At 39.5% G+C, this 27,024-nt stretch overlaps 2 protein-coding genes across 4 annotated transcripts in view; one reads left to right on the plus strand and one right to left on the minus strand.

Annotated features, from left to right (window-relative positions):
* LOC139762465 (coiled-coil domain-containing protein 130 homolog) overlaps positions 1–27,024 on the plus strand; it is a 143,352-nt gene that overhangs the window by 26,399 nt on the left and 89,929 nt on the right. Inside the window, exon 1 of one of the 3 annotated variants that reach the window (XM_071687375.1) lies at positions 9,771–9,947. The exons of the other annotated variants lie outside the window; for them this stretch is intronic. The gene's annotated coding sequence lies outside the window, so the exon portion shown is untranslated. Of the gene's footprint in view, positions 1–9,770; positions 9,948–27,024 lie in introns of those variants that run through there. 3 annotated transcript variants of the gene reach the window in all.
* LOC139762463 (ras-specific guanine nucleotide-releasing factor 1-like) overlaps positions 1–27,024 on the minus strand; it is a 112,264-nt gene that overhangs the window by 11,649 nt on the left and 73,591 nt on the right. Inside the window, exons 11-24 of the mRNA XM_071687371.1 lie at positions 13,822–13,924; positions 13,423–13,556; positions 12,896–13,113; positions 12,615–12,764; positions 11,991–12,199; positions 11,747–11,835; positions 11,319–11,417; positions 10,778–10,911; positions 8,922–9,024; positions 7,643–7,872; positions 3,878–4,141; positions 2,834–2,907; positions 2,407–2,629; positions 309–488 (exon numbers count right to left, since the gene is read on the minus strand). Coding sequence (XP_071543472.1) covers positions 309–488; positions 2,407–2,629; positions 2,834–2,907; positions 3,878–4,141; positions 7,643–7,872; positions 8,922–9,024; positions 10,778–10,911; positions 11,319–11,417; positions 11,747–11,835; positions 11,991–12,199; positions 12,615–12,764; positions 12,896–13,113; positions 13,423–13,556; positions 13,822–13,924 — 2,210 coding nt within the window. The remainder of the gene's footprint in view (positions 1–308; positions 489–2,406; positions 2,630–2,833; positions 2,908–3,877; positions 4,142–7,642; positions 7,873–8,921; positions 9,025–10,777; positions 10,912–11,318; positions 11,418–11,746; positions 11,836–11,990; positions 12,200–12,614; positions 12,765–12,895; positions 13,114–13,422; positions 13,557–13,821; positions 13,925–27,024) is intronic.

A 27,024-nucleotide genomic window follows, 5' to 3' on the forward strand; every position in this document is an offset into this window, starting at 1 on the left:
AAACATACATGTTTCTCCTTATGCACTTCCTTTAACAAGTAGTGTCTGTCTGGAGAACATCAGATATCCTGATTTATTTGATAAAAAAATAAATACTGATAATCACTGATTACATTTGAGAAACTACTCCTTCACTGAAGGTATATCAAATACAAATATACATATAAGTGATAAAAGTTTGCAAAATACATCATAAAGAAAGCCATTTATATGAAATAAAATTACCAAATTATTTACATCACACATGCATATTAAATTTGTGAATATGCATATAGATTCACACATTACAAAATGAGAACTTGACTAACAGTCGGAGGTGCAAGGAGAGTGGAAAGCTCAACTTGAGGGTTTGCAGGTTCTTCCTTGGTGAGGAGACGGAGGAGCTGTGAAGCGGCTTTGTGTTCTGCTGGCAGGAGTGTTGGGCAGCATACCAGGTCCTCCAGAAACTTGATTGTCATATTCCTTAATTTTGGGTCACTGTCAAAATCCTAACAGGAAGACATGTTTGTTTTTTAATTCAAAATGCACTTCTATTGGTTGCACACAATCCATACAGTCTCCGCAAAAAAAAAATCCGAAGATTACTGCTATAAATAAGGCTTTCATGTGTAACAAATCGTATTACTCGTTTATAATGGGAATGTCTTATATCTGTTGGCAATGTACATTTTAGAAGTCAGATGATATGATTTGCCACCTCAGTCACCCACATGATATTGTGAGTGGTGGGACAACTTTTGCTCATCGTCCTTGTGTTTAGTGAGATTTTTGCTATCTCTGGTTTGGGTGACATTTTTACTCTACCAGTTATTAACAAAGGATCCCAAAAAGATTTATCACAAAGGAAAGGCCCACAATCTTGCTTGGAAGCAAGAAAATGTGTCTGCAAGAGAGATTTCAAGAAAAACTGGCAGGGCCAACTTCATCCAGGCATTTTTCTTCTTCCTTTTAACATCATCCTCCCCAAAAAGCTGGGTTTCGTTGACCAGGGAACACTAAGACGACTGACTATCTGACAGGTATGGTGTTTTTAATACCTCATACTTAATCACATTATCATTTGCCTTACTGGTCTTCCTATGTTGATCAGACCCAGCTTTTTGTGGAATGATGATGTTAAGAGGAGGATAATAAGTGTCTCAGTGGTAAACTTGGCCCTACTGGAGCATCTTGAAATCTGTCATGCAAACACATTTTCTTGCTTCTAAGCAAAAATATGGGCCTTTTCTTCACGTTCAATCTTTTTATAGAACCCACAGTTAGTTACTGGTAGAGGATTTTTCTTCTACTTTCAAGCAAGAATGTGGGCCTTTTCTTTCTGAGGCAACTTGATAGGACCCAGCATTAGTTAGTTGTAGACAGAAACTATCACCCAGAGCAGATATAGTGAAAGTATCATTAAAAACAAGGACAATAGACAAAAGTTGCAACTCTCCACTCTCAATACCAAAGGGTAAGTGAGGTGGCAAACCATGCTATCTGACTTCTTAGACTATCATGCTGCAAGACATACAATATCCTCACCAGTAAAAGATTTTCAGTATCATAATCAATACAGATGTCTCAAGTAAAGCTGATGTCTTTATCATCAAAATTTCAACAACTTCATGTTATATCTAATCTAGCTTATATCTGAAAGATTTCATTTCAAGATTGATTCAGGTGTCATGAAGTTTCTTGGCCATGACCTAGAGATATCTAAGGGAGAGAATTGCTGTGCATAAAAACAGTAAGATAACATCCAAATCGAAGAATGACTCAGCACAATGTCCAATACCTGCATCTCCACTCACTGTAAAGCACTTATGTATGCTACTGCACAATAACGCTTTAGATTCTTACACTCAGTTTCCCTTACTAGAAACTCGAACCTAACTTATGATTGGTATGACACACTACTTGCTTAAAATGCATCAGATTAAATTTTCACTTTGTTGATTTGGTGAGCACCACAATAAAAGAACCAGATATTCCATTGACAACTGGTTTTTTTGACACAGTCTTAGAGCAGCCCCACTCACACTCTCAGACTCTAAACAGCCTATATTCAAAAGCTATCTCCTTATCTCTGTGACTTATTGCTTTTCCCTTAGTATTTCTCTTTGCTATCTTAATTCCTTACCTTTCCACATATACATATGCTATGCAAATTTATTTCATTACAAACATGCACTGCTTAAAGTCTGTGGTACCCAAACTAATATAAAACAACTCAGTGAGTAGTAGATGCACTGTTGGTGAATCTTTTACACAACAGTGAACCAGCTGGTTATCAAAATGTTTGGAGAAGAGTCTGCATGTGTAACCATACTTATACTGTAGGGGAATGCTGTACATTAGAAAGAGGAGACAATATGAAGACGAAACATTCCTATGGTGACACCACAACTTGGACATATGACTCACTTGGGAATGTTTAGAAACCCAGTGGCGCAAAACATTTAGGACTCGCATTGTGGCAGCAGTGGAAATAATTGACTCTTGCCGAGGTCGCTCTCTGAAGGATGAACGGCGCCCCTCTCCACCCACAGAGAAACGCCCAAGGGGTGGTGTCTTAGGAATATCCCGAGGGTTACTGGATCCTGCAGTGGCTACAGCAAAGGCAGCTGCAGCAGATGCACTACTACTCCTGTAAAATGAAATTACCTTTCCTTATTCAAATGAACTGAAAGAGTGATATTAGACTGTATGCATTTATACTAGAATTGTGTTCAGCCAGTAACCATGTGTTGCAATATTTGAACCTTGACCTTGCAACCCCAGGACCTCTTTTATAAGATATTATATAGGCATTCAACCAAGTGTCAAGCACAAAATGTTGGTAAGAACAAACCTTCGCTGGGACTGCCTGGAGGAGGTGATGACAACACCAACACGTGGTACAGAGTGAGAAGGAGAGTCTGGCACCTGAAAATACAGTATACTAACAAGGAACTGTAACTGCACCATAGTAACTGTGAACACACTACTGTACTATGATGTAAACTGTGCTCCTCTATTTGTTGTTTTCCACAATAATCTAATACATTATGACAATACAGAGAAATGGGTGTACAGAAATATCATCAAAAGAGTACTGTAGCCCAATAGATTTTAATACTTTTTCTCAAATATAGGGTGTTTAGCCAAAAAAAAAAAGAAACTTCCTGTAGAGAAAATGCTATATTCTGATTATAAGCAATCATATCTTGTAGAGAGAAATGCTATATTCTGATTATAGGCAATCATATCTTATAGAAAGAAATGCTATATTCTGATTATAAGCAATCATATCATGTATAACCCTCAAGAAGGACATGAAATGGTAGATAAACATGAAACACATACTGAGCCTAACTGTATCTGGGAATAATGAGCTGAGTGAATGTAACATGCTGCCAGATATATGATATCCCTACTATAAACAAGTCCAGTAATAGGATTTGTTCAGCAAATAAAACCTGATGCATTAGACCCTTAAACTGAATGGCAATAATTTTTTTTTTTTGGCAGACACTGGATGACCAAAATTCATCATAAGTATCATAGATATATATTTCAAGTGTTACTTCAGCTGTCACTCAGTAAACTTGGTAAGGTGTTATAGAGACAACTCACTGGACCTAACTAATTTGACAGCAACTGCTATACTAACCTAAATGTCAGTTTGGTTCACATGTAGATGATTAACTGCTACCTGACTGCACCTGCACCTATCCTGATACCCTAAAATACATATTCATTTTATACTGCATATCTTTTTGAATGTCTAAAAATCAATATCAAAAGCTATCAAATTATTCCAGTATTCATCAAGCCCTTTCTCTGTTTTTACCGACAAAAGAGGAACAAGAATGATATACAAATTGCCACATTTTTTTTTCATTAACATACATACCTGGAAGGATGATCTTGGAGTGGCAGTGTGGACACTGGAACGAGGTGAAGCAAGACCCCCAAGAGCACTCAGTGCAGCATCACTTTCACAGCTGGGTCTCTTGCCACCTTTGGTACGCGGTCCAACTGGAAGGAGCCCAGATGAAGACGTTAGGGCAGCGCTATGGGACCGATTAGCAGAACGACGTCTTGCTCCAATACCCACTGGGTCTGGCTCATCCTCAGCTTCTGAGCCTGATGTGACAGCCTCCATTTTGTTCCATGCCTGAAAAGAAACATTCGATATTTACTTGATGAGAAAAAATTTTGCCAAGTCCTGTTTTACATTAGTGCAAGAATATATTAGTGTTAATTATACCACACTAATTCCCCCCATCATCAGTCATTTAATTATCAGAACTTGGCTAATGAAAATATCATTCCTTCCTTGGAACAGGAAAATTTCTACATAAGGGGAAAAAATGTTAAATCAGGTTCCATCACAAGGGCTGAAAACAAGCACATAAGAAACAAGGTGCATGATATCTGTTAATCAACTCTTTTCTCAAGTACTTTTTAACAATTATAACGCACACACCAGGTTAGGGTGTCTTATGAAGAAAATTTCTAATCTACATACACTTAACTCATTCTTAATGAGTGCAAGAAAAATTTTCGAAATAAAAAGAAGAACGGTGTTAAGGGTACTTATCAAGGGCATCTCAGAGCTGTGAGAGGCAAACACACTATCTGTACTACACTATGTTTTTTACTGGTTTGAGGGGCACACACATTCACAGAGTGAACACTGAAAAGGACATCTCACTGATATGATCAGTAAACACATCCATTGTACTACACTAAGCATACCTCTGATGTGATGGGCATACACAAAACACTGTACTAAAATGGGCATCTCACTAGTGTGAGGGATGCACACAAATCCTGTACTGTACTAGACATCTCACTAATGTGAGGGGCATACACATACACCCTGTACTGTACTGGACATCTCACAAGTGTAAGTATATATTTCAATGTATTACAAACTGTACTACATGGAGATCTCACTAGTGTGAGAGGCATACACACACACCCTGTACTGTATTGGGCATCTCACTGGTGTTAGGGGTACATACACCCACTGTACTAAATTGGTAATCACATTGGTGTGAAGGGTACATTAATTCGCAATGTAAAACACTAAACATGTCACCTTCCTGGGGGGAACACACCCACTGTACTACACTGGTATGAGGGGTACATGCCCAGTGTACTACACATATACACCTTGTACTGTATTGAGCATCTCACTAGTATTAAGGAGACATACACACACTCTACTACATTGGGCATCTCACTAATGTGAGAAGCACACATATCCATTGCAATGCCTGATGGTATGGCCTACCTGAATCTGTTTGCAGATGAGGCAAAGGTCATGAGGGAAGTGAAAAGTGAGGAGGATTACATCAACTTAAAGGGGACCTATACAGACTCCAAAGATGGTCTGAAACATGGTAGATGAAATTCCACCCGTGTAAATGTAAAGTAAGAAGGATGAGACTGAGTGAAAGAAGGCTTCAATATGATAATCATCTAGCAGGAAACAGACTTCAGGATTCTGTGTGTGAAAAAGACTTAGGCACCATCATCCCTAACCTGTCACCAGAGTCCTGTATTAGGAGAATAGTTAAGGAGACAAACTATGTGTTAGCAAATAATTGAATAGCTTTCAAGCCTATGGACAGGGAAAAATTTAGTGAACTGGTCATACATGTAAACTCCACAAGATCAAAACTAATGTGCTTCTCAAATTTAGTTGCCACTAACAGAGGAGGTCTGGAAGTGGGCAACAAAGATGTGCCAGAATTAAGAGAGGTGAGTTACAAGGAAAGGCTAGAGGCTTTAAATCAGTCAATTACAAAAAATAGAAGAGCAAAGGGTGACTTGATAACAATCTTTAAGTTTCTGAAACAGAATGACAATGTAAACAGCAAACAGTCCTTCATGAAATGTAGAGATAGTGCAACCAGAAGACATTACATAGAATTAAGAAAGAAACTAGTTAAAAAAGATGTAAACAAGTACTTTATATGAGTGATGGATGAATGGAACAAGATAACTCAGGATATGGAATAAGATGACATTGGACATGACTGATGTAGACAGCATAAATAAATTTAAGAATCTGCATGACAACAGAAAACATTCACGAGATAGGGTTCTACAAGTGAAGTCAACTCCCAATCAGCACAGTACATTTATAAGTAATTACCCTGGTAGCTCAACAATGTCAGTGGCACACACACCCACTATACTGTACTGAGTATCACACTGGTATGAGGACTGTATGACACTGGGCATCTCACTGATGTGAGGAGCACACACATCTCACTGATGTGACTGGTACATGCTCCTCTTGTACTGTATTGGGCATCTCACTGGTGTGAGAGGCATACATACTTACTGTATTATACTAGGCATTTCACTGATGTAAGGGGCCCACACAGTCAGTGCAATACACTGGGCAAATCAACACTGTGATGATTACACACAGTGACTGTGCTACACTTACAATATCAGTGTTTTAATTGGTAGACATGGCAACTGTACAAAATTGGTTGCATCAGTACTGCTTTAGACATATACATATTGTGCATACATGGGACAACAAGGGGGACTTGGGGACTTAGAACCCTACTTTTTCAGAAAATATTTTTTATTCATCCATTTTCTTGGCGGAAAAATATACAAGGAAATAAATGTCAAGAATCAATATATGAAAGGGACCTGGTGGGGGATATATATACAGTACCAATCCTAAACTCAAATCATCATATCAGATCTGGTAAGCAGGAAATATTGCCTCCAAGTACATGAAAAAGATGTTCAGAAAAACATTTACAGCATATATCAGACTCAAATTAGAGTAAGCAGCACCATTTTGGGCACCCCATTTGAGGTGTCAGGACAAACTGCTGGGAATGGTACAGAGATGGGCAACATAAAGTTAGGGAACCAAGCTTTATGGAGGAGCTAAAAACTAATGAATAACCCACTATGGAAGAAGAAAGAGGGTGAGGAGACATGCTGAAAATGTATGAGTTTCTGAATGAGATATGATGAGGTAAATAATGAACAGTTCTTCCAATTAGGTAATGACAGGTCAATGAGATGACATACCTTGAAACCAAGTAAGAATCTAGTTACAAAAGATGTGAAGAAATCTCTTCAGTAACAGGTGCTGTGGATTTATGATACAAGCTATGAGAGGATACTGTGAACATAGTCAGTACAGACAAGTCTAAAGGATGTGTATGATACTTTAAGAAAGTGTAAGAGGTACCACTCCAAGAGAGTGAAGTCCTGCTGTAGTGAAAAAAAGCTAATAATATATATGAATATCTGCAATATACCCCTCTCAACACTCAGAAACCTAGAGATCCAAGCAGCTGTTTCAGATATCATTCAATGATACTGGTTCCTGAAATGAAATTGCCTTCTGAAAACCTGTTTTTGGGAACACCATGGCGACAGACAGCAGGTCGACTGTGAAATGTTGAACAAATATAAGGTACAAACTCATACCTGGGTAAAGATTTTCAGCAGTGAGCTCAGGTGTTGATGCCTAATTGCATGACCCATAAGATACCAACATAAGTAATTTCTGGCTCCATGTATCAGGTAAACCAAGTATTTTCGATCAATAGCCTATTTACCATTACTTAACAATTCATATTTGGCCTATTTTCTGAAGCCATGCATGCAAGTGGCCACCACTGACCTGAGGTCGCTCCTCCAATGAGGACATCCTGCGTGGGAGCGAGCGTCTGGGCATGGAACCGGGGCGCGGTGGAGAGGTGATGGCGTCCAAGATGCGGGAGGGCCGACGACTCCGACTACGTTCACCTTCGAAGGGCAAGCGCCACTCAGAGAAACCCAACATCCCTGATCCACCCACCGAGGATGACATGAACCCGTCTGTCGGACTGTCAGGCTGGCTCAAACTCAGTTCTGTGGTCAAGAAATGGTTGATTTTAGGTCTGTGTTAATGTTCAATGGGTCGATGGCCGCAAAACCCAACAATAATGTTCAACACGATTTTATAATAGGAACTCTTAAGAATTCTTTTATACCTCACATATAAGCGTCAACACCGAAAACGATTATTATTATTACTATTATTATTAGTTATCAAAGTCAACACAATGGTTAGAATGTTATCTTACCAAGGAGTTTTCTTAGCACCACGTCTGGGTTACGTTGAAGTTCAATACCTATATGTAAGTCAGGCTAGCACTTGGGGCCTGGAAGGAGAGCCTCCTGCTTAAGGTTAGTTAATGTTGATTGGTTTGACTGTTTTACCTCAACACTGCCTGGACTTCATGAGGATATGAGCTCTCCTGTGAGCGTGATGGACTTAGTACATTTAAAACGGATCTTTGCACTCACGAGAAGTGATAATTTGTCTCAATGTTTGTAAAAAAAAAATTCCTCCACAGAAAAAGTCGATGAATCCAGTAATAAGGTGTAAATACATGAAAATCAGCTTGTCAGAAAAATACTCTTTGACAGACTGGTGCTGACTAGTGCCCGAAGTAACCCATGCGTGTCTTATACTCAATGCAATGATGGACAAGATGTTCATATTTCATATGGGCAGTTCCTTGAATTTGGGATGAATCACCGGCTATGGGGCGGAAGTTATGAGTTGTATCAGAAAAGACTATATAAATATTTATTTTTTCTTTCAAACTTCGCCATTTCCCGCGTTAGCGAGGTAGCGTTAAGAACAGAGGACTGGCACTTTGAGGGAAAATCCTCACCTGGCCCCCTTCTCTGTTCCTTCTTTTGGAAAATTAAAAAAAAAATGATGGGAGGATTTCCAGCCCCCCGCTCCCTCCCCTTTTAGTCGCCTTCTACGACACGCAGGGAACACGTGGGAAGTATTCTTTCTCCCCTATATATATATATATATATATATATATATATATATATATATATATATATATATATATATATATATATATATATATATATATATTGTTGATTGGAAAGCTTACCTTCGCCAATGAGGGTTTCAGCAGATGAGGTGGAGCCAACGTTACGACGACCTTTGGGGATGGTGAGGAACTTATTGTCGTCGTCCGTCCTGATTGTTACCACCTGCACGAGAATCAGTATAGAGTATCATGCCTTCTACCAACAAGGTATCATACATAGAACTTGTGCAAGAAAGCTTATTCACCGCCTATCAACTAAGACAAGACAGCGACGAGATATCCAAAATTAGATTTCCAATACTTATTCCTGCAAGCCAAAGTCAGGCAAACGTGGAAATGTCCTCGCGATTTACGCTGTTTGACCCATTTTTCCTTCATGGTCTGTACAGACAAATGTCTGCGATGCAAATTCCACAAAATTATCCCCCACCCACCCTAAGGGTATCGGTGCCGTCCACGGAAAAGGCCCCCTCAGCCCCGCTGCTCCGGTAAGCTACCGAAGTTAAACCAATAAAATATCTTCCACAACCCTGTTTTTCTTTCTTTTATATTTCATTCAGACTATATGGGGCTCCCCAGATGAAATAAGTAATGGCACTAATTTATACCGGTTATATTCCTCTATTCAACCACAATAGTTTAACAGGCTACTGGGACAGTTTAGGCCACACAGGGTAACTCATTCGGAACCGATTGACACAAAAACAGTACCTGACGCGTGTTAAAGTAGTTGCAGGTATTTTTGCCTTCTCTACTCAAAGATGATATTTTGCTTTTTCCCATTTTTATGAGATTATCATTCTCTGTTGAAAAGACCGGTACGAAGTGACTAAGCTGGCATGTTTGTTTCATTCAAGAGATATGTTGAGGCGAAGTGATACATGCTTCTGACCGGAGTTGCATATGTGACGATGGACGGACGACAACGTAACTTCGTCGTGCTGTGAACCAATAGAGCCATACCATGTGAAACTTGTATGCAGTGTAATGCTTTATCAATGTACAGTCTTGTAATTCAGTGTAGCGCAATCAGCAAGAGGATAAACGTGTATCTATGATTACTGATAGGAAAACGCACCAAAAGAGGTAAGCCCCATTTCCTGTAAGCGGTATGAGAACCTTATGTTTTATTTTTATTTACTTATCATTCGACTCCTTGATGAATAATTTAGTTAGCTTTTATGGCTAACTTGTATGCTCTCTAGGATTCGCTTGTGAATTGTTTCCTGTTTTTGATGCTATTCCACAAATACTTGGGTAATCTTATTTGCATTAAAACTGGAGTACTGAGCGATAGAGATAATTTTTTTTTTTTTTTGAAGTAGAGTCAGGCTAGTCAGCTTGCTCTTAAAGCTTCAGTCCAGGTATCCTGTATAATATCTGACTGTTGACCTTTTAGGTCGGTGGTGCATTCTTTAAAAGCACAGGATGTCGTTATGATATCGTATCTTTAAAGAATTGCTTTTGACTTGTCTAACTTGCACAGATATAACCTTAACCCAGCAAACCTAGGCATACAACAGAACGTTTGAATTTCCGATAACGTAACGTCTGTCAATTATTAATTTGTGTACTTAATCTAATGTATTCCAACAAACTAACTTGAATGAAAAGGTTCTGATATCTTAACGTTCACGCATGACGCCCAAGGCAGTAGTATGGCACAGCCTATTCCCTCAGGGGAACCCTGTTTCACATGGAAAGTACTTACGAGTATTTACGACGCTTTTCCGCCTTAAGGGAAATTTAGCAAGTAGCGCTTACCCCAGGAAAGTATAGTTACGAGAAACGAGTCGTGCGAGTTACGTCTGTACGAGAGAGATTGTATGTTCATAGATTTAAAGCTAACGTGCGCTTACAGAAAGTGCCTCCACATTACATGTGCTCAACGAGGAAAGAAAAAAAAAAATGCTGACCTTCTTGGGGCTGAAGGGCGAATTGGGAGCGCTGACTGGAAGTATGGAAGAGTCGTTGAGGTGAGGAGAGGCTTCATAGACAGTGGCCTCCTCTCTGGCTCGACGCTCCTCTTGCTCCCGCTGTTCCTCCTCGACTGTGGAGTATATATATATATATATATATATATATATATATATATATATATATATATATATATATATTATAACCTCACCATTTTTTATTTCATGCCTGTTCGGTCTCATCGTGTATCATGCTAAGAAAGACTTCGCCATCCGCATGATTATGAGAATCTGATATCTTTCAGAAGGGATCATTTGTTGGTTTCCATCAGTCACAGTGCTCTAACAAGGATTTTTACTAATGTGATACAACAATATGTGTTCATAAACATGAAACTTGAACCGTATTATATGATAATGAAAGAGAAATAAACTTTTATCAGTGGATATGAGAGGCTTAGAGATATAAATACGAAAAGAATGCAAATTACGAGGTCTTGTTGTGACTGCTGAAAAAATATTGTGAAAACATTTAACTCACATCGCCTATATGACCACCGCCAGTGCTGGTTCCCGGATGCTTTGGCCACCTGAGCGTCGAAGGTCCAGCACCGGTCGCGCGGCGCCTCCAACTCGAAGCCTGCCACACATTACAAGTTATGTTTGTTTACGAAACGCAAAAAATAACCATAACACTTTAAAACAACAAATATATGAGATCCCTTCAGTGAGACAACAAAGGATGCGTTCGTGTTTTTTGAAGGGTTTGACACTTATTTGATTAAAGGTAGTTGAAAACCTAACTGTCGTCTTTTAACTTGCAAAAGTACACTTAATTTGAACATTGCTATCTGTCTGCTCAGATGAGATATCACGCGCTCTTGACACGCACAGTCATGAGATCGATGGTTTGATATACATTATGTGTTAATCTACACAACGTTCTAGGATCACTTGAATAGATTTTACCGGAGAAAGCACTGAAAGTGGACGTGCGCCTGGGCGAATTACGTCCACTATCGAGGTCTGGTGGTGGTGATGATACGTATTCCGGAGATCTGTTGACATACATAGATTATGTTAGGGATTTTTTTTTTTTAATGATAGGACACTATTTGATAACAAGTGTATTACTGTCTCGCAATATTTGATAGAATTTAGCGAATTTAGTTTGTTCCGGGGGTTAGTTATGCCGCCGCAAAACAAAGCTGACCTTTCAACGGAAGAGTCACGGGAGTCGGCAGTCTGGTCGTGGACGTCGGGATTGTAGTACACCTTCTTGAGGGCCTCTAGAACAGAGATGCCGTCGCTGAAGACTCGATACGTCAAGAGGAATGTGTTGAGGAAGTCGATGGAAAGGAAGCGCAGGTCGGTCAGACGCTCCAGCAACCGATCCGGTGTGGCATATCGGATGTGAGGCACCTGCCAGGGAAAAATGAATGTTTATTGTTATTTCCGTGTAAGAAAAACGTAGTCTAAATTGTTCAGACTTTGCGAAAGCTTGAGACATTACCTGTAAGCTGTATTCGTATATCTAAAATAGCTTAAGGTTGCGTATTTACATATTACCTGTTACCCGGATTCGAATACCCAGTCTTTAAAGGTTCCATATTACATGTGCACCATCTTTGGTTCGCTACTGCTTCTCCCCCCCCCCCCTTTTTTTTGCTGATTGGTCAAATCTGATTTCGTAATCGTGAATTTTAATTCTGAGTGCGTGGCAATGATATGGTTCCATACCTTTTTATGATTGTCAAATGGGTTTGTTGGCTCCTGCTCTTCAATTGAAGGAGCCAACAGACCTGCCCTTACCGATGGAGGCATAACCACGACTCACCTTGCAGGAATTGAGTGTCCGTGAAAAACGTATATCGACATCATCTCGGAAGAGCTTGGGGTCATTCTTTATGCAGTGTGGCATCGTTATCGACGACGTGTCCGACATCGAGGAACGAAATAAATTATTGAAATGCACGTTGTCCAGACACTGAAGGAAAGAGTAGTGACCTGTTAGCAAGTGTAATGTGCGCCAATACCTACTTACACTTCAATATTAACTCAGTATTATACCTATCAAATATAACATGACTGATATTATTTGAATATGGAACAATATACTTGACTAATGTCGCTGATCCAGGCTTGCTTCTCTTGCATTGTGGGTGCCACAAGATGAAGAGTTATAGGGAGGCCAGACTTCTGCTCAACCACGATTTTGAAGTCTAGATTGGCCTGCTCCACGGGGAAGTTCTTGCCAGGGCCCGACCCGCTGCTCGTGGCCGCTGAGCTGTCGCTCACCCCGCTGCTTTGCGAGGAGAACGAGCACACCGACGATTCTGTTGTCATACAGAAAGGGATTTTACTGCCTCTTACAGCTAAAGCAGTTACTAGCAACATTCTTAATCTAGTTTAGCTATGTTGTTTACATTGTTCCCACTGTTGCTGCTTTTCATTAATTTGGTTTTTATAGAATTTCTTAAAGGTCGAACATGTCTTTTTGAATGTAGATGCAGCATTTAATCTTCTAGTAACGCAGAACGTATTGCATCCCTCACTTTAGTGTGTTAGTCACTGAAGACCTAACCTATTGTGGATAACGTGGTATTGCATGACACACAATCAATTGTGCGAAAAAGGTAGCTTACCTCCATCGTCATCCTGGTTACCCTGCTCGTTTGGATCTTCAATGAGCGTAGCGTCGTTGAGTGGCACCTTTCCCACTCCCGACACCAGGTGCAGTTTTCCACCAGAGGTTCTCGTCGCTACGATGAGATGGTTGCTGTAGGGGGAGAGTGATGAGGGTTAGTTAACAGTAATTTGCGTTTCTCATGCTGGGTGACTGTGACACTTGTGGGAACGTAGGAGACGTAAAATATAGATTATTTACCTTTGTTGTCTGTCTTAGGCCTTTTTTCCTCCAGTTACCTTTATGGGTTGTGCTTCTTACCCTGTTACATCTCCCAGTTCTCACTATACTGTCTTGTTCTGGTGCTTGAAATATTTGAGAAACTTGATATGCAGAGAGAAGATTGGATCAGACTTACCTGAATAGAAAACACTGACGTACTGCTTCTTTCTCACTCTTGAACTGGCCGAGGCGACTCTTGGCCGAGCGGGGCCTGTCCCCCAACACCTGGATCAGCGACCCTGTCAACCACAGCAACAGTCATCTTTCAATGTTATAGCACCTTTGTAACACCTAGTCTTCTTATCCAGTGACTGTATTGCTTTGTAATGAAATTATTGTTAAATCTGGTAGCCTTAAGAGCGTAAAGTAGGTTAACTGAACACAAATTCATTGATTCCATGCAGTATATGTTGCTGTACTATTTCCTTTGGATATGGGATCGAGATCAAGTGAGCAATTAAATTTACCTCCGATGGCGAGCTCAGAACAGTGATAGCAGATGACTTGCTAAACTGCCAGGCCACCTTGGACAGGAGACAGAGTTGCACCAGCGTATGTCTAAACTAAACCATATCTGCTTGACAATATAACCTTCAAAAGAGACTGGCTGTACACCACGATTCGTTCATTTTCATTTTGCGCAAGTTGTCATATCGTTATTGTGTTATTGTTAATTACTATCTCATCTACTTTCTAAAAAGAAAAAGATGCTCTTTGATTCAGAGAGCGTATGATTAACTCTGCAAAGCTAAATGCAATAGTTTTGGAATACTGGAATGATTTGATATTAAATATTGCAAAGAGGTGATAGTTAAATCCTCATATGGAGTATATACCCGTGCTTTGAGTATACGGAATCCCAACCCCGGTATTTTAGGCAAGTTTTACGGGCAGCAGCATGTCCGGGTTCCTTTGACATCTTAACTCATGTTGAACTGGTACTCCTTCAATATAGGAGAAGGACTCGGAATGGTGACCAAATTGTTCTGAGGCAAGAACTGCTGTTACGATTTTTCATCAGGTAACGTCGAACAGACCGACGCGCGTCACACAATGGATTACAGCAGATAATGATCTCGTTTTTTGTTTGCTCTTCATAGATTAACTGTACGGTACGAGTGAAGACCAGATATTATTGCAAACGATATCAAGGCATGGTGCTACATAACCTAATGTTGTGCTAGATCGTACAAAGAGTACAGAAATGCAAACAGCAGCATACCACTAGGTTGGTTCTTTTGAACCAGTTTTGTGGTAGCAAGAGATCGGGAAACAGGTTAATGTGGATAGGATAGAAATGCAAATATACATCAAAAGGGAAAATGAATGTCAAACTTATTTTCAAACAAGAAAGTTCAAATAACGACCTTGGCACATCAGCCGACTAAAAAGATAGCATGAAGGAACACCATGGAGTATATAGAGCGTCTACTGAAAATTGGAATTTTTATAGGAAAGTGTCGATGGAAAAAAAACACTTCTAATTTCATCCGCAGGATCAACTCCGAAAAGAAAAAATACAAAATATGCATATGTTATTATTTGTGAGCAGACTTATTCACTGATAATCGACATTGTAAATTTTTGGACGATGTGAGTTTAGGTTTTCGACTTGAAAATAACAGTAATCAGTCTCGGTGTTCTATAACTACCACTGAAAAATAAAAAGATCTGCCTTACATCTTCCCTTAACGTAATTACGATATTTCTGGTCATTATTTCTTTGAAAACTGTTAGGTCTCGGGTTGTATGTTTTCATAAGGCAAACAATTTGTGATCGAGTCTTTCTATATAATCATTTCCGAGCATCGGAACTCATTTTGTTCTTATTTCTAGGTTTTGCTTCGTCTTTGTAAAGTTTAAGTAGAGTAAGGATTAGTTTGCTTATCCGAGTTTGAGCGACATGCTCATAAAATAATCTACGCCTTTTTTCACTGCTTTTGTGTAATGCTTGATTAACTTTACTTCAGCACTAGAGATTATCGCACGTATTGTTCCTCATATCCTTAGATTTCGATCATTCAAAGATTCAGTGTAGTTTATCTTTTTGTCACCTGAGGATGCGTGAAAATATGCACTTGTCAGTATTGAAATACATTCACTAATTGTCAGCTCAATCTATCGATTTACCAAGTCAGCTTGCAGCTGTAGGCTTTCAGTTTCCGTTGCAGTTCTACTTCCCGGTCTTATTTCGTCTGTGAAGTTTGATATTTTCCAACGCAACTTGTTATTAGAGTATCAGAAAAAAAACTGGTCCAAAGACAAAACTCCAGCGGCACTCCACTTGTTACGTCTAACCATAAGCCACCAAAGTTGATTATGTTTGTAAGTATGTGATGAGGGTAGAGCTTGAATGTGTGTGTGTGTGTGTGTGTGTGTGTGTGTGTGTGTGTGTGTGTACATCAATGAGGGTTGGGTAAATGTAGCAGCGCTTATGATTGTGAGTAGGTCAGTGGATGCAAGTGGTTATATGTGCGAGGGGAGAGTTGTGTAACAACCTGATTGTATGATAGAGAGAGAGAGAGAGAGAGAGAGAGAGAGAGAGAGAGAGAGAGAGAGAGAGAGAGAGAGAGAGAGAGAGAGAATAATGCTTCTCATTTCATACTAAAGACAAGAATTTGCTAAAAGGCAAGGCCAACGTGTAGAGTTCACCACAGGAGAATCTGGAGTTGAGAATAACGAGTCGTGTGAGTTGCGTGTTGTGAGGCGTTATGTGTGAAACGGAGACTGTATGTTGTAGGGCTGAAAGCCAGCAGCTCACTTGTGGGTGAGGCGGAAAGAAGAGACATCTACCTATGTCAAAGGAGGGAAACTTGACAGCCACTGAAGACCTGCCTTGCTGCGCATCCTTGGCTAACCCTCCCCACCCACCCATGCGGGTAGTACCTGGTAGGTGGCTACTTTTTACCTACAGCTAAAAGAGAAAGGAGGAGAGGTAATCAGGGTATAGACTAGTGTATTAAGGTGTGTAAAGCTGTAGATTATCAAGGCAAAGGTGTAGTGGGTGAGGGAAGTAGTGTGTCTGATCTCAGCTTCAAGTGCTTAAGAAATGTAACGAAAGGTTTATTAGTGTAAAGTACGAGTAGTAGTTGTAGTGCGTGAGAAGAAAAGTATATGAAAGTGGATTTGAATGTGTGGAGAGAGAAGTGTATCACGATGTGTGGAAAGCAGCGTATCAGCGGTCGAGAATTGGGGAGGGAAGTGCATCACTCTTGTTATAAGAATGTGTTGTGAGGGACGAGGTTGGGGAGTAGCGTTTCTGGGAAGTTTTTGTGCATGTTATGGAAGGAGGTAGCGAGGCAATACTGTACTCTTGCTAACGTTCAGGGCTGGCGGCTGCGGACCTTAACCCTTACATAAGATGCAATCGTGCACTTGATGGTGGGTGGGAAGGGCGTGATGATCGTAGTTAAAGATGATAGGAATTTCCGAATGAAGATTGTTGGTTTTCGGATAGGTTAGCGTATCAGGGTAGTTACAGGTGTATTTGAGGACGGTAGTGTATGTAGGTCCCACTAATCGTGGTGAGATCAAGAAGATATTCATTGATTCTTGTTGACAATTGACTGGGTGAATAAGTTATCAGATTTTTCTCTGATCTATGGGTGAAAGAGAACTAATTTTCCTTGTCGATCAAACATACGGCACCGGTTTTGTTTTAATAATTATAGACCAAATTAGAAACCAGCATGAAATAAGTATGAGTAAAAAAGAATTGACAGGTAAACAGTGAAATCCAGTGTAGTCCGGCCTGTTGCAGCAAGCCAGAAATGTCAGGTGTTTGTGTTGGGATGTGTCAGGACATGAGCCGCTGACATGGAGGGTGTTTGTATCTCTTTATCTCTGCTGACAGTGGCTGAGAACCTTACTATTTACGTCCTATGTCTCCATCATGCACACTTACCTGGTAACTTCACAGTAACTTACTTATTATCCACTAAGTTCCATGGCATTGCGTTAACACCGCACCTCACCCCCGACTTCTAAGGGATTTTAAGATATTTTTACAATATGTTTTTTGATATGATTGAAAAAATTTGCTTGTTTGCCAGTTGTACCTCGTACGTTGTTACAGGATGAACGTAATAAGTGAGGGTTAGGAATGGCAGAGTTTGTTATATCCTCTGGTACTGCTTTGGCCGTCCAGTCAGTCGTATCTGATGCCACATGAAAACTTAATCTAAAGACAGATTTATGCATTATTTTTAAAGTAAAAAAGACAGATAAATGATGTAATGTTGGGGGAAAATATGAAATTTAGTTAGTCATACTCGTCAGTCCTCTTTAGTCAGAGTGTCTTGACCACCTTTGTGAACATTAGTTTGAAGGAGGGAGGGTGTGGTAATCAGGGAGAGAGGAAGTGATGTAGGTGAGGGAGTGAGTGAGTGGTGGTGAGGGAGGGAAGGTGATGATGAGAGAGTGGTACCCAGGGAGGGAGGGTGTGGTTAGGCTCTGTTGTTGTCGGGGCGTCAGCTTAGTTTAAGTCTGAGCCGAAAGGTCAATGGCTAAAAAGGTCAGCAGTCCCTCATCCCTTCTCAGGAGAGAACAGACGAGTGCCCGGAGGACCCGAATCTGCTATTATTTAGCAAAATACTAATCCCTGTACTGTTCATGTGCCTTTTGCCTCACGAGAGTTCTTATGTTGAATGTTCGTCACAGTTATATATATATATATATATATATATATATATATATATATATATATATATATATATATATATAGGGAGGATGATTAGCTGGGCTCAATTGTGGACCGACTGTCAGGATTCAACCTATGCTCTCGACCCCGGAAGGCCCGTGACCGCCGTATTAGTATGCAACGCTAACCGCAATACCACGACTTCCGTCCTAATCTTTTGCTTTAATATGTCACATTGTTTATTCTTAGAAGCGTGTACTTATTATAGATGTTATGTATAATCCAATTTTCCAAGACCAGGTCAATGTTTAGATTTTTTATTCAACTGTATTTGTGATATCTCTTACTCATCTGTATTTGTGATATCTCTTGCGCGTTGAAAAATACCTTTTTTTCTTATCGTATTCATTGGATTTCTAAAAATGCCTGCTGACCTAGAAATCGCTCTGAAGCTGACGTCTGGAAGGCCCCCCTTTTTTTTTTTTTTTACTTTTATCCAGAAGTGTGCATTTCTCTCCTCCTCCTGCCCATGTACAGAGTTAGTTCAGAGTCTTCCATCTTGGGTTCCTCCGAGAAAAAAGTTCATTCCTTACGCTGGGTCACGGTAACAAGAGCGTGGCCAAATCTCTCTCTCTATATTTTTTAACTGGAAGCTTAAACCTCTTTGAGTTGGTATTGTAGTAAATAAGGTGATATGCTCATTAACAGAGAACATTTTCCACAAGGAATGGTATTCCTTCACCAAGTCATAGTGTTAATATTAATGGGCTTTTATATGATCACATAGCTTACTGCTGGATGATGTATGAGATTTTTTGTAACCTTGTCTATGTAGTCTTGATGCCAGTAGACATGATGCACAAGTGAACGTTACTGAGTGTACCACGCGATATATTTCTTCGTGTTTTCTCAACAGCCTATGCTTCATTTTCTTCGAAACAGTACATTGCTTAGCTAGGAACAATAATTTAAAACAAGAGTGTCGATCTTTCAGCAGGAGACAAGTCTTTCTCACTCACATTTTTTATAAGGCTTGAAAATATTATGGATTTATGAATGGCTAATCAGATGCTCTGATATTCTTGAGTCGCACTGTCAGGCGTGTCTTCTCTCCCACCAGTGATCGTTTCGTTGACGTTCCATTGTGTTCACTTGCCCGGCTTATTACCGGGCTTCACTAACTGTAAGCCTATCAAGATGGATAACACAACATCCACTCCTGATATGCTTTGTAGCGACATCATTGCTTGGTAATTGGTGTCCATGTTGCATCGGTGAGTCGGAGCAGTTGAACGCTACATTGAAAGGGTTTGATTTTTGGCATTGCATGAAGTTTTAGCAAGGGTTTCATACATCAACTTGAAGTATTCAGTCCCCTCTTGCTGATACTGAGCTAGCCACATCCTGGGATATATATATATATATATATATATATATATATATATATATATATATATATATATATATATATATATATCTGTTTATACATAAGCATTTGTTTCTTCCAGTCACTGAAACACTGTATTCTTGATGTCACATACACCTGCCTTACTGTTCATCACCGCTGGTACCGAACTGGCAGACAGGCTGAGTGCAAACTTCTAAACAAAAGGTTGGGAAAATATTCATGTAGAAAATCCCTTAGAGTTAGATAATTAACATTTAAGTCTTGGCAGCACCATACCCACATTTACAATATACCTGCCAAAGTAAGTGAGCAAAAATATAACTCATGGTAGACACACGTTTACAAAAAATGAGAAAAAGTAAAAGCTTAATTATTTCCATTAAGCAAGTGTGACATTGTCATATTTAGTGTTAACTAAGACAAAAGAAGCATTTTAAGACAGATTTGCAGCCACTTCATTGCAATAAAGAGAAACACTGTGCAATATTACATATATGGACTCCTTGTACAACACCTTTAGGTTCGTGAAGAATATATATATATTTTTCTTCCAATGAAAATTTTGCATAAGTGGGACTCAGGAGTTTGGTATCATAAGGAAAACATGCATAAATATCCAAATATTTATTTATTTTTCCAAGAATATATTTAAGTTTGTATAGAAAATACAGATCTCTAGATTTTGTGACTTATCCGTCTGCCCACTGGAGAAGGTGCAGAGTTAGGGGCCTCGCTCTCCAGAATGATCCAACACATTTCAGACAAAAATCTTTAAAAGATTCGCAAGGTACCATTTAGATCATATTGTCCTAAAGGGGGATACAAATTTCCCGGTCGCGGAACAGCGTTTGTTGAGTACTGAACTTATTTTTTTGGCTTGGAGTTCTGGAGGGCTAGGCTAGACACAAGACAGACACACGCCAGCGTCAGAGCAAGTAAACATGTTGTGCGGTGGGGACGTTTATAGCAGTACGGCTTTCCCAGCTGAGAAAGTCCCCCTTTAAGAGATTTAAGAAACAAGTAACGAAGGACACATTGAGTTAGTTCCTAAATCATTGAGAAGTGTCAGCTGGAAGTGGAGACCAGGAGTAATGTCTTCAATATGGAAGTTATCGAGTTTTCCCCATGTTAATCGAATGTCTTTTGCTCAGTCTTGACCAAAACTTTACATTTTTAAATCCCGTTTTTAAGTTTTATGGTAATTTGTCTGGAATCAGAGGTGTTCCCGCTGGCTGAGCGACTGTAACCTCATAACTTGTTCAAGAAAACTACGAGTCACTATTCTCCTCAGCTTTGTTAATTGATAATGAAAAAAAGCCTTTTAAGTACCCACATGCATTTATCTCTCACAAGCATGCTCTCATCTGCTGGCAGTACCAGCCCTGACGGATACCAGTGTATGCTCCTTAGCGGATGATGTTCCAGATCACCTGGAATTCGTCCCAACACTTTCCCCCAACCTCAAGATTACTAAAGAGATTCATGCATTCAGTGTAACCACTGGGTTGTTAAAATCGTGCTACCCTTAGTGTACCTAAAACGCCCTATGGGCGTGCCAGCATGTTCGCTGCGGTCTTACCTGATGGTCATCACAGTTATGTACTAACACACCCTAGCCTCCCGTGTATCCAAAGCGCTCTACCCTCTCACTTAACCCTATAACTAGCGTTTTGCGTGTGAATATTTACCGTGCCGAAACGAAATAACGTTGGTTGATTTGTTAGCTATCGACTGGTAGGTTACATAAGTCAGAACCATTAAAATACCTGTCATATATATAAAAAGGAAGAAGAAAAGCGCCTGGTTTAACACCGTATGGCTGAATTAGTGGACAGCGTACTCTGAAATGCATAAAACTAATTTAAGTCATTTATCACAGTGCTCGTAAACCGTTGTCAGCGCGGCTGATTTTCACGGTCACTGATAAAGAGTCCAGTGCCACTGTGTTGATATGTTGCAGCAGCTTTTGGGTATTATCTGGCAGGTTTATCGCTTTTTTCCCGTGCTTTTTGATAAATTTTTGGGTTTTATTTATCTGATTGTTTCCCCGAATAAAGTTAGTATTTAACTGTTAACGATATGTTTAAGTCAAGGTGCTTGTTGTTTATCCCGTTAGACTTACTTCTATTTCAAGTTTTTACTAGTGTACTTTGTATACCTTGTTATATATATATATATATATATATATATATATATATATATATATATATATATATATATATATATATAAAGTTCGAACTGCTTTTAGGTTTTCTTTCTAATAATGGCTTTCACTGGTACACTGTTAGAGTCAGTCAATTACTATTACACTTAATTACCAAAATTATCTCGACTAGGAGTATGTAACTCAGTTGATCCATTGTCACCCCAACACACGTCTATTATCACCGGCTCATATTGATTTCTCTTGCAATCTCTACCGCCAATGCCAGTCTCTTTTCTCGACTGTCACGGTGTTCAAAGCCACATACGAGAAATTACTCGGTTATGAGTCGCATTACAAAACGTTCTCAGTTTGTGTCAGTGGTAACAGAAGTCTTTCGAACCTGTCTCAAAAGACTTGGTAACTTTCGACGGCTGATGCTTAGTATTGCTAATCCTGGCGGAAGAGTTAAGCCCATGAGCACGACACAAACCTTGACCACGACAGTTGGACCTTGGGTATGATAACCTAACCTTTTGAGGTTCGCATTGTCGTGTTCATGAGGTTAAGAATAAAGGACTTCTTTCTAGACGGTACTTTCATAATTGTATTTTATGTAATCTTTTAGTTATCAAGTCCTTCAAAGGTATTAGGCTTATTTGACATGTCTTTATGAATCTGTTAGGCTTTTGTTCTAATATTTCAGTCCTGGACCACTATGAAGCAGTGATTCGTGTACCCTAAGGGAAAACATGCTCATCGCGTCAATTTTGAAATTACATTGATTAATTTTGGAAATCATTACTTGTATATCTGTGGAGAACGTTACACTGAACTAGGGGTTCGGGAAAACCAACAGCCGTCATGAAAGTGGACTTATTGTGATTACTATGGAGATATTTCTGCTGCGCTTATGAGGCGAAACGGGACAGAAAAGTTGCTTTCATGATATTTCACTACTACCTAAAGTGAGAAACAAATTCCTTACGACATAGAATTTCCTTAACATACAACATTCATACATTTTCTTTCATGGAAAAGGGCTATTCGTAAAAGTGTAAAAGGAAATACTTGAACGCCTAAGATATTCCGTATATACAGGGTGGTAAAAGTATTCACTGTTTACCTTTAACTCAACAGTTTTATAAGTATTTTTTCTATGATAACTGAGACGGCATGGACATCTGAATGCCCTAATCTTAATATGACCATTTCATTTACGATATATATATATATATATATATATATATATATATATATATATATATTTTTTTTTTTTTTTTTTCTTTGTCGCTGTCTCCCGCGTTTGCGAGGTAGCGCAAGGAAACAGACGAAAGAAATGGCCCAACCCACCCCCATACACATGTATATACATACGTCCACACACGCAAATATACATACCTACACAGCTTTCCATGGTTTACCCCAGACGCTTCACATGCCCTGATTCAATCCACTGACAGCACGTCAACCCCGGTATACCACATCGATCCAATTCACTCTATTCGATGTGGTATACCGGGGTTGACGTGCTGTCAGTGGATTGAATCAGGGCATGTGAAGCGTCTAAGGTAAACCATGGAAAGCTATGTAGGTACATATGTATATTTGCGTGTGTGGACGTATGGTGCATGGGGGTGGGTTGGGCCATTTCTTTCGTCTGTTTCCTTGCGCTACCTCGCAAACGCGGGAGACAGCGACAAAATTAATATATATATATATATATATATATATATATATATATATATATATATATATATATATATATATATATATATGAACGGTTTGTGATGGACCGACCGCCGCACCCAGGATTCGAACCTGGGCGGGCCCGTACATGAAACCACAGTCAGCATCGCTAACCGCCACATAAAGGAAGCCCAGAAGTCCTTTGGACTTATGAGTATCGGTATGCAAGGCCATGTTATTCAGTAAGAAAACATTCTAAACTAAAGGTAAACAGAGAATTACTGTCTGTAAGTTTGGAGTTTTGAAAAGCCTCCCGCATACTATCGCCTGCCTTTAACGAACATTTGGTCATAGAGCGATAGAAAGGGACTGCATCTACATAGTCCAGATACATGTGTAGAGCAGGTCTTCACTGACTCAGTGACGTAACAGCACCATTAAATTTCCTAACACATGGAAAGCGTAAGCTAAGAAAATATACGTTCTGTACTATAAGTTCCAACTTTTCCTAGAAGTATGTATGGTTCTGAGTTAGTGAGTAACCGCCAGTCAGACTAATGCCTTTAGTAAGGAAAATCTCTTGACGTTTAGCTAGGAAAAAAAATATATATATATAAAGGCCATGGCCAAAAGCACCGAACGACGAAAACTGACTGAAATGATAATCGCCTGGCATTTTCAATATTCGCATTAGAGGTCCGTGGCAGTTTTGATCTCTGACAAGTTGTACCGAAAGTTAACGTTCAAGCAAGCATTCAGTAAGCATGCACAAGTCATCTGAACCTGCTAAAACAGTGGTACAAAATGCTCGGAAACTTAAGAATGGAAAATGTGATACACTATATATTCTACAATATAGCATTTCTAAATGTAAATTTTATAGCTGACAGACAACATATTTATTAGTTTTAGGAGTAAGTAATGTTAGCTTTGAGAATGTCAGTGCAACAAACGATTTCTGGCTCAGAAATCAAGTATTGATTGTAGGAGGGACGTAAACATCAGTATTGAACTATTGTTAATACTAAATCTAGTGGTGGCAGTATATGTTAACATTTCATATCTAGTAACCCAGTGTTCACACTAACAGAGCTAAAGTATTGTATAGGATTTCAGTAGTAAAAACAGCCATATAAGTAATACTCGTAACTAGGAGCTAATGCCTGCAATTATTACTTCACATTGACCGATAGGCTTGCTTCCATACGCTTCATGCCATGTAAGAGGTATCATGCACTAGTTACATGCACTTATTACCTAAATTACATCTTTTTCATATATAAATAAAGGAATTGCGTGAACATAGATACATACATACGCACATACATCATGCATACGTACATACACCCAAATATATATATATATATATATATATATATATATATATATATATATATATATATATATATATATATATATATATATATATATTGACAGACATATACGCTAGACAGACGTTTGCTTCTGAAATATGTAGATCTATATGAGGTGCATGGTTCTGGTGATGTCTTGGCCAGTGTATTTAGGAGGGTTGCAGAAGCTTTTGATAGGCCACTTTATATGAATTTATTTGAAGAGGGTTTAGTGCTAGTGGGGTGGTATGAGGAAAAGGTCGTGCCTCTTTCTAAGAGAGGTGATAGGACAAACGCTATATTAACTAGAGACTAGAATTACTGGGAGATACGGACTGTAGAACGCTGGAAAAGATATCATGTAGCGAATGGTTGAACTTTTGTAAAGGAGAAATTGCGTCGATAAGAAGACTATTAGATTCATTAAAAAGAGGTCCTGTGCTGTATACTTTTGTATTGAAAGGAGGCATTTGACATTGCCTTTGACAAGAGCTTGGGAAAAATAAGAAATGGATCTCTTGTCAGTTATAGCAATGGGACTCTTAAGGTGGATTGAAAATATACTGAAGCATATGTGTCAGTAAAGAGCCCCGAAGGGCTTTAGCTGAGGTCGCTGCTGTTTCTGATTTGTATATGATCTACCAGAGTGGATTTGAAGCGAACCTGATTGCGCGTGTGATGCTAAACTTACGAGTGAAATACGGAGTGTTTAGGACTGCGACAACCTACGAATAAGCCAAGGCAGGCTCCAGCTTTGGTTATATTCATGGTTGTGCGTACGTGTGTGTGTGTGTGTGTGTGTGTGTGTGCTTACATATATGACTTTCTTCGTGTGTTTATGTGTTTTGTAAGTTCCTCGTATGTATATTTGTGATGTGTTTTTATGTTTCCTGACTTTGTGTTTGACTTTTGTGTGCTTGTGTTTATATTCGTGTGTGTGTGTGTGTGTGATTTTTTTTTTACCGTTTGTTTTTGTGATTTTCAAATAGAAAATTTTGATTCTTTCCTATATATAAAGGAATAACGAGATAACGACTGAATATCATTTTGGTAAAGTTTTTTGATTAGATGAAGTGCGATAGATATTTTTAATCTTTAATTTTCGGGGATGGACGTACGATTTTTTTGACAGTTAAATGATAGTTTCATAAAGATATTTTCATGTTTGATATCATGTAATGCACCAAGGTAACGAGCGCTAGGAGATTCTTGAGTGAGCCTTTGTTTTTAAACTACAGTGGAGGTATTTCATCACAACCATAATGAGGGAAAATATTACATCATTTACACCCGCTATCGTGACATCAACATCCCTCTCGTTCATAGTCCTGTTTTTCTGACGCTGGGGTTTATGTGATCTATAGAGTTATTCTCTCTCTCTCTCTCTCTCTCTCTCTCTCTCTCTCTCTCTCTCTCTCTCTCTCTCTCTCTCTCTCTCTCTCTCTCTCTCTCTCTCTAAGAAAACCTCAATGCATTTGCCTCTTATCCGGATTGCAATCTTCTGTGATAGAGATGTATCACGATTATGATAGAAATCACACATCCTTGGCAGAATGGCGGACGGTTCGTGACCTTCCACGATCGTGGACACTGGAACATGTCGAAGCGACCCATGAACACAACTACACAACCCTTGAACACAACGGAACGATCCTTGAGGGGACGACCTGTGCGACCCCTTGGTTATGACAGGGAGCATCTTTTGAGCTGACCTTTCAAAGTCGGGTCATTAGCCAGGCCAACATGACCAAGGGTAGCCTAGGCCAACATGACGAAGGGTAGCCTAGTTTCAAGGATCAGACCGTCGCGCAAGAGTCGTGTCTTCGTCATCACGCATTTTTAGAACTATGGCAGGTTGCAACGTCTCAGTATGATCCGGCAGGAACTGAAGTGTCTTTTATCTGCTCCACGAGATTATGGGAACACACGTAACTTGATAAGATTAGTAAAATATTGAAAGTGAAAGTATAGCTATCTTACTGAGACTGCTGACGAAAGTTTAGCTCTCGAAGGTTAGGACACTATAGCTCGCTTTACTTACATTTGTGCGTCCCACAATCAGTGTCCACGGCCCTCCTCACACCGTTTCATCGCCAGTGTCCATGGCC

The sequence above is a fragment of the Panulirus ornatus genome, chromosome 43, assembly GCF_036320965.1.
Source record: "Panulirus ornatus isolate Po-2019 chromosome 43, ASM3632096v1, whole genome shotgun sequence".
Lineage (NCBI taxonomy): Eukaryota > Metazoa > Arthropoda > Malacostraca > Decapoda > Palinuridae > Panulirus > Panulirus ornatus.